This window comes from Vespa crabro, chromosome 2, assembly GCF_910589235.1.
Source record: "Vespa crabro chromosome 2, iyVesCrab1.2, whole genome shotgun sequence".
In the NCBI taxonomy this organism is placed as follows: domain Eukaryota; kingdom Metazoa; phylum Arthropoda; class Insecta; order Hymenoptera; family Vespidae; genus Vespa; species Vespa crabro.
In genome coordinates this window covers 2,110,001-2,118,088 of record NC_060956.1, presented here as the reverse complement: position 1 = coordinate 2,118,088, position 8,088 = coordinate 2,110,001, and the positions used below count along the sequence as shown (strand labels likewise).

At 30.6% G+C, this 8,088-nt stretch overlaps 1 protein-coding gene and 1 long non-coding RNA gene across 3 annotated transcripts in view; one reads left to right on the top strand and one right to left on the bottom strand.

The window, feature by feature from the left end:
* The first annotated feature begins 3,555 nt into the window (after positions 1-3,555).
* The window catches only part of LOC124422267 (dual specificity protein phosphatase CDC14AB-like), a 6,576-nt gene continuing 2,043 nt past the window's right edge, over positions 3,556-8,088 (top strand). The window contains exons 1-6 of one of the 2 annotated variants that reach the window (XM_046958501.1): positions 3,556-3,884; positions 6,312-6,589; positions 6,750-6,951; positions 7,031-7,281; positions 7,371-7,632; positions 7,790-7,919. In XM_046958501.1, coding sequence (XP_046814457.1) covers positions 6,583-6,589; positions 6,750-6,951; positions 7,031-7,281; positions 7,371-7,632; positions 7,790-7,919 — 852 coding nt within the window. In that variant the 5' untranslated portion in view covers positions 3,556-3,884; positions 6,312-6,582. Of the gene's footprint in view, positions 3,885-5,942; positions 6,114-6,311; positions 6,590-6,749; positions 6,952-7,030; positions 7,282-7,370; positions 7,633-7,789; positions 7,920-8,088 lie in introns of those variants that run through there. The other variant, XM_046958500.1, reaches the window with a different exon arrangement.
* Positions 7,700-8,088, bottom strand: part of LOC124422271 — a 581-nt gene continuing 192 nt past the window's right edge. The window contains exon 2 of the long non-coding RNA XR_006941818.1: positions 7,700-7,912. This is a non-coding gene — a long non-coding RNA (uncharacterized LOC124422271). The remainder of the gene's footprint in view (positions 7,913-8,088) is intronic.

Here is an 8,088-nt window from a genome sequence, read left to right as displayed (position 1 = left end):
TTACTCCTAATGATTACCTTGTTACTACTGATTTTCTGAGACGCATACATACGTACATACGTACATATATATATATATATATATATATATATATATATATATATATATATATATATATATATATATATATATACATGCATTCGCTCGATTTCAAAATATTTTTATACGTATGTTTTTATATGTATATGTGTATATATATATATGATAGAGGAATTATATAGATATATATATTTATATAATAAAGATTACATACATATATATCACAGAGGATTATACATATATATATATACGTGTTTGTGTATATATATGTATATATGTAATACAAATTACACATTGTGGGAGAATAACAAAAGTCGACGACACGTTGATCCCTCGTATATATATATATAACTTGTTCACATCGAAATAGAAAATTTTCTCTAAATATAAACAAAATTCCATAATATATAATTACTGATTCTTAATGATAACTTAATAAAAGGATTTCATAAAACTAAATGGATATATAATTATTTTAATTTTTATAAGTCGCAGCATCCAATAGAAAAAATTTCCAATGAACGAATCCCATGCGATATCACAATTCTACTCAAAAAGAAAGGAGAGAAAAAAAATAAAAAAAAAAGAGATGTCAAAAAGAAAAGTTCGAAAAGTTCTATTCTTTGATCTAAAAGACATCTTGACCGACATTCTTTCGAATATTTTCGATTAAACACGGAGGAGCCCGATGAGTAAAACACGCACGAAGAAGAAGAAGAAGAACGAAAAGATGAAGAAGACGGAAAAGAAAGAAGAAGAAGAGGAAGCAGAAGAAGAAGAAGAAGAAGAAGAGGAGGAGGAGGAGGAAAAAGTAGAAGGAGGAGAAGGAACGTGTACGGGGACATGACTTCGTACGTGTCCTGTGTGAGCGAAAGAACCTAACCGGAGAGGATAGATGCTCTTCCGCGTGTGGACAACTACGAATAAGAGGAAGACGAAGAAGAAGACGATGAAGACGAAGAAGAAGAAGAAGAAGAAGAAGACGATGAAGACGAAGAACACGAAGAAGAAGAAGAAGAAGAAGAAGAATACTTGGGACAATCGCCTTTGACTCTTGCGTCCTCTCGTGTCAACCACCGAAGAAAGCTCTCTCTCTCTCTCTCTCTCTCTCTTTTTCTATTTCTCTCTCTCTGCGCTTGAGCAACGCCACGGAACTCTCCTCCCCCTCTCCCTCCACCATCAACATCACCATCACCTTTTCCTCCTTCTTCTTCTCCTCCTCCTTCTCCTTCTCCTTCTCCTTCTCCTCCTCCTCCTCCTCCTCCTCCTCCTCCTCCTCCTCCTCCTCCTCCTCTTCCTCTCTTACTGCTGCTGTTCAACCTCCTCTTCAACTGACTCTGGATGACCGCTCGCGATCGCTCGCGATCGCATGAGCATTCGAATCACGAGGGCCTTGCGAGCACGTAACAATTTCTGTTCTCGGGACTGGAGCCACTGGATCGTCCCTCAGCCTCATCCCCCCTCTTCTTCTGCTTCTTCTTCTTCTTCTTCTTTTTCTTTCCTATCGAGACTCTCTCGATTATCATCCTCCATATTCTTTCGTGCCTTCTCTACGATCGATTTCACCTTACGAAGTCGGATTTCTCTCTTGTTTACTTTCTTTATAAACATTTATATATAAATGTATGTCTGTATGTACATTTGTATGTATCTATATATATACGTATGTACGTACGTATGTATGTATGTATGTATATCTATGATTATCTGTACTTTAGAAATTTTTCCTTTAACGTCAAGTCAATGTCAGAATATCTCTTAAGAGAAATCCATATATTTATATTTATATTTATATTGTGAAATATTTCAATGATATTTCAATCGATCGATACATTTAAACTTCCCTATTATACGTATCGTTAATGATAACATAGAAATTATTATAAACGTTCGAACTGTCGAATTTGGAATATTTTGAATGTGAAAAAAATTATATAACGTATTTGATTGTAGGATAATTATCGACGTTATCGAATATCTCCTATTAATATTGTCAATAATTTAAACGTTTTTCATCGTATGATTTGTTTTAATCTAAAAAGTTTTTTTTATTTACGTTCGTTCGATCTTGAAATATCTTTAGGGGAAAAAAAGATTCTACGATAATTTTGTATCTCGAATTACAATAACGATATATTTAATCGATCGATACAACTTGTATTATCTGATCCTACTATATTTCTTGAAATTGATACACACTCACACACTCACACACACACACACATACACACATACTATATATATATATATATATATATATATATATATATATACATATATAATCTTCAAAGCTAAATTCGAATGACGATCAAAAAAAAAAAAAAAAAAGAAAAAAAAATATAAAACAAGGAATTCATTCAAAATATAATCTCCTGCAGGATATTGACATTAAAGGAAAAAAAAAAAGAAAAGAAAAGAGAAAAGAAAAATGAAGAAAAAATAAATAAAAAGGAAGAAAGAAAAAAGAAAAATTGTTTTCACCGATAGTATAAGCGACAAAAGAGAAGTAAGTACCAAATGGTTGTACGCATATTGGCCTTTAATTCGATTTGATCGCCAAACAGGTAGAGGTACGCTTTTACGAATGCGACTGGCATTGTCTCCCCTGGTAGGTGGGAGGACCGAATATGGTGCTCGGCTTCGAAGATGAGTACGAGCGATGAGACGACTGCTCAGCGAATAAGGACGTGACGTGGCCATATATCCTTGCATATAAGGGAAACATATTTTTCTGTTAATAGTCAATATGCATTATAGTGAGAAAGACAATGAGCGGATCTTCGATGCCCGCACACGACGATGACGACGAAGATGACGTCTCCTTTGTCTCCAGATGATGCGACGATCATTGATCCTTTTCTTCTTTTTTTTTTTTTGTTTTTTTTTTCCTTTTTTTTCTTCGTTTTGAATAATTTCGAAGTCAAAGGATGTTGATTAAAAAGAAAAAAAAAAAGAAAAAAAAAGAAAGGAAAAAAAGAGAGAGAAAAAGAGAAACGAAACAAAAAGAAAAAAATACATAAGAAAAAATGTATAATACATGAAATCATCGATCGTAAGGGATGAGTGAGAAAAGAATTAAGTTCAGATTAATATTATAAACAATAATCGAACTCGAGATATAAAAGATTTATATGCTTGTTCTATATGTACATAGGTATATATATATATATATATATATATATATATATATATATATATTTCGTATACGTACATACCCATATGTATATCTATGTACATAGAAAAATTTATGCGAGGCCCGTCTGTCTTAAAGGAACGCTATAAAAGATTTAACGACGAGCGACGAGATAGTGGGTCAACGAATTCGATCGAGAGATTCGAAAACGCGTCCGAATAGAAGCCGAAGCCACCTCGATTGGCAGCGAGCGGTGTGTCGTGCGTGTGCACGCGCTACTGTAAGAGGAAGAGAGAAAAAGAGAGAAAGAGGCACAGTAACTGTTGAACATTCAAGAGAGCGAGAGAAAGAGAAAGAGAAAGAAAAAGAGAAAGAGAAAGAGAGAGAGGAGTCGAGGAAGAATGGTACGATGAAACAAAAGAGAGAGAGAGAGAGAGAGAGAGAGAAAGACGGGAAAAGAACTTTGGATGCGTCGCACGATTCGCTACGAAATCTCGGATTCTATTAGCGGAGAAATTATAACGGATTGACGGACGCAGGAATGGATGCACGATTGGACGGATGAACGCAGCCGACAACGACGACGACTACGACGACTACGACGACGATTACGACGACGACGACGACGACGACGACGACGACGGCGACAACGAAGACGAAGACGAAGACGACGAACGCAGCAGTTCGTCGGGAGAAGGATTTCTCCTGAATCGTAAATACCGATCAGTCGACTACGCGATACCGTCTCATTCTTCCTTTGCTTCCAACTTCTTTCTCTCTCTCTCTCTCTCTCTCTCTCTCTCTCTCTCTCTCTCTCTCTCTCTCTCTCTCTCTCTCCCTTTTACTCTTTCTCTTTCTCTCTATACGCACGACATCGCATGTTAAAGTACTTCCCGGTGCACTTCTGGATCGTTGCAACGAGAAAATCTGTAACCTCTTGGTTGGCCCAGTCCATCTCGATTACGCGGTAAAATTTAAATTTAATCCGTGCATCGAGTTATATTTTTCATTGAATATACTTCCTTCGTTTATATATATATATATATATATATCTTTCGAACTTGGAATTTTTCGTTGAAGATTTCTTTTTTTTTCTTTTTTTTTTTTTTGTTAAAGTCTTTCGTCCCCTATAGAATTTATGCGGATCGTTGAAACGATAAAAAATCTGCGAGATCGTGTTTGCATCTCGATTGCGCGCCAAATTCAAATTTAGTCCAAGTACCATGTATCATGTTAGATTTATTTCGTTGAAAATTTTCTTCTTTTTATATATATATATACTTTCGACCTCGTTGAATTTATGCGAATCTTTCTATATCAGGATGAAATCTGATTGGCTCGATTCATCTCGATTGCATCCCAAACGCAAATATATTTTTGATTGAAAATATATTCTTAAACTATTTCCAAATCATAGAAATTATCTCAATAATGATATATTGTTTAATAATTATTTATTAAACAAATGTTCGTTAAGATAAATCTAGTTAATTCGGGTCATCTCGATTACGCGGCAATATTTAAATTCGTTTGGTCTACGTATCAAATTAGATTTTGAATGGGAAACATTTTCAATTTTTTTTTTTTTTTTTTTCTTTTTTATTTTTTCAAAAAAATTGTCTTAATAATGATATATCGTGTAACGATTATTTAAACGAATGGTTATTAAATGAAATGTTCACTATTATAGTCCGTGCCAATTTGAAAAATAATACATTAAATATTATAATTGATATGGTTAATAATATGTTGACTGTTATGATTGTAGACATTAACAATATGCAGTATCTCAAGAGTATAAGATCGTTGTGACATCTGTTAACGCTTATTCGCACTACACTTTCTTACTCTATCTTTTAAATCTTCTTACAATTGTTTTATTTTTTCCCCTACTCCCTTTTATCGATAAATATCTTAATTGCAATAATGCACAATCAACATTATCGACGATTTTATATGATTTTCTTAATTTTGTTGCTCGTTCGAAGATCCGTTCGATGATAAAATTTTAAAAAGAAAATCGTCCACATATTCTTTACATATATATATACCGATGAAAAAAATCAAACGAATCTAAAAAAAATTTATTATTACTTACTCATGATGAAATTAAATTTTATTCTTGTTGGCCCGAATATCTTGACTTCTTCTGATTACACCGTCGAATTTGTTGTCACTTCACACACCATAATCAATCGTCGATTCACATTATAATTAATCGTCGATTCACTACATAACTTATGAAAAGTAATTAACGACGAACTTAAAAAAAAGGAAAAAAAAATCACTTGAGTAAAACATTGTAAAAATTAATTAATTAATAATACGTTTCATTTTTTTAACAGGAATTTAATTTCGTATTTGTGTGTGCATATACGAATGATCTTATGAAGATAAGTGATAGAAAAAATATACGATTCGCGATTATAATATGCGTATACGATATATATTGAAATATAATAATTTAATAAAAATCACGATATAAAGAGAGAGAAAAACTATGATAGAATACACAATGAACTCACAGATCTGAAACGATTATTCTATTCACTTTCGATAATCAAAATACTTTCGATTATCGAAAGAATATCGACCGGTCGTGCCCCCTGTTAATTTTTTCCAAATCATCGATACCTTTAATTATTTCACTTCATCATCTTTTCTTTTTTAGAAATTAAAATTAATTTCTTATACGTATTATGAATGCATGCTCCACCTGGCGTCTTTTTATTAAAATAAATTTCAAGTTTTAAGATGATATATGTATACCGATGGTAGTATAAGTTGTAAAAAAAATCTGTAAAATATTGAAAAACTTGAAGAACGTTTAATATCAACCGATCGAAAATAATGTTCTCTTTCTTTTCATTCGGCACGTAAAATCATAATCGACGTTAATGTTTCACATTTTTATTGGATAATAAAATGGAAATTTTATATAGTACGTAATATAGATATATATTAAAATTTTTTATTATTTATTTATTAATTTTTCTAATCTTAAACATATATATATATATATATATATATATATTATAAAATATGTTAAACACATAATTAGGTTATATCTTATTTATATTTTTTAGGTTAGAAAAGATTTTAATATATATATGTATATTTATTAATTTATTCATTTCAGTAAATCATGTGGTCGACTAATTCCAAAGGACGATATGGATTGTTACACCTGGATTTAAACAATAACAATGAATCGTTGAGTATAATAAATTAAGAAAACGTTCGTCGTTATTTATTTCGGTGAATAAATTGCCAAGTAAAGGAGGGGAAAATAAACGATTTGCGTCAAATAAAATAAGCATGATTCAAAGTGTACGCCATCACTTCCGATAACTACGATCCGGTTACTACTGGAGTCAATATTGCTACAAATCTGACATAATCAGGATGAAATGGACGGTAATTATTTCATTGTACACATTTTAATATGAATTATTCTAAGCAAATAATAATAATATTATTTAATATATAAATAATATTATATAATAATAATGTTAATATTATTATCATTGTTGTTATTATCATTTTTAATAAATTTATTTTGAAAATTATTTATAAGCTACAAATACCATTTATAATCATCCGGATGTTTGTAACATCGCGGAATATATAAAAAACAAACTTTACTTTGCAACTTTGAAAAATGAACGATTGGAACCAAGAAAAACAGAGAATATAAACTTTTTTAGTATCGACAATGAGCTCGTTTATAATAATTTTTACAACGACTTTGGGCCTCTGAATCTCGCGTGTTTGTACAGGTTAAAAAAAAAGATTTTTAACAATTCTAAAGAAATATTAAAAAAAGAAAAATAATAATAAAGGTATTTCTTAAAACAGATACTGCTATAAAGTTAACAAAAAATTAAATAATCCAATAAATAAGCATAAACAAATCGTGCATTATACTTCGAAAAATGAACGAAAAAGGGCAAATGCCGCTTATTTGATTGCCTCCTACGCTATTTTGTATTTAAATAAAACTCCTAAAGAAGCTTACAAACCTCTCGTCTTGAAAAACGAATTAGTATCATTCAGACTTTTTCAAGATGCATCTTTGGGACCGTCAATTTATAACATTCATTTACTTGGTAATATTTTCCTTCGTTATTTATTATTATATTTGGAACGACCATACTAATATTAATCCTGATCTAATTCAATTCTAATAATAATCTAGATTGTTTAAATGCTATTTACAAAGCCGCATCGTTTGGCCTATTTAATTTTGATGACTTTGATTTAATCGAATACGAAAAATACGAACAATTTCAAAATGGTGATTTAAATTGGATGATACCACAAAAATTATTGGCTTTCATTACCCCAAGTACAGAAAATAAAACGATATATCATCCACCACAATATTACATAAATTACTTTCTAAACAATGGCGTTGTTGCTGTTGTAAGATTGAATACAAAAACTTATGATTCTAACAGGTAAATAATTTTTGGCGATTTACAAAAAAAAGGAAAAAAGAAAAGAAAGCAAAAATTTATCCCAACGTAAACTAAATCAGCTGATTTATATATATATACCTTGAATAATAATAATAATAATAATAATAATATATTTATAATTGTTATTATCCAATAGTTTTACAAAAGCAGGAATATCGCATTACGATATGTTTATGCCAGATGGTACGATACCACCAAAAAGAATTCTCTGTAAATTTCTCCGACTGGTGGAAACTACAAATGGTGCCATTGCTGTCCACTGTAAAGTGAATATTTTTCTAAAATATTTATCTACGTTTTTATTTATTCTATTCATATAATATAAATAATATATTATATATATATATATATATTATATTATATATTTATAAAATAATATATAAATAATATATAACAAATATTATATATTATATACATAATATTATATTATATAAA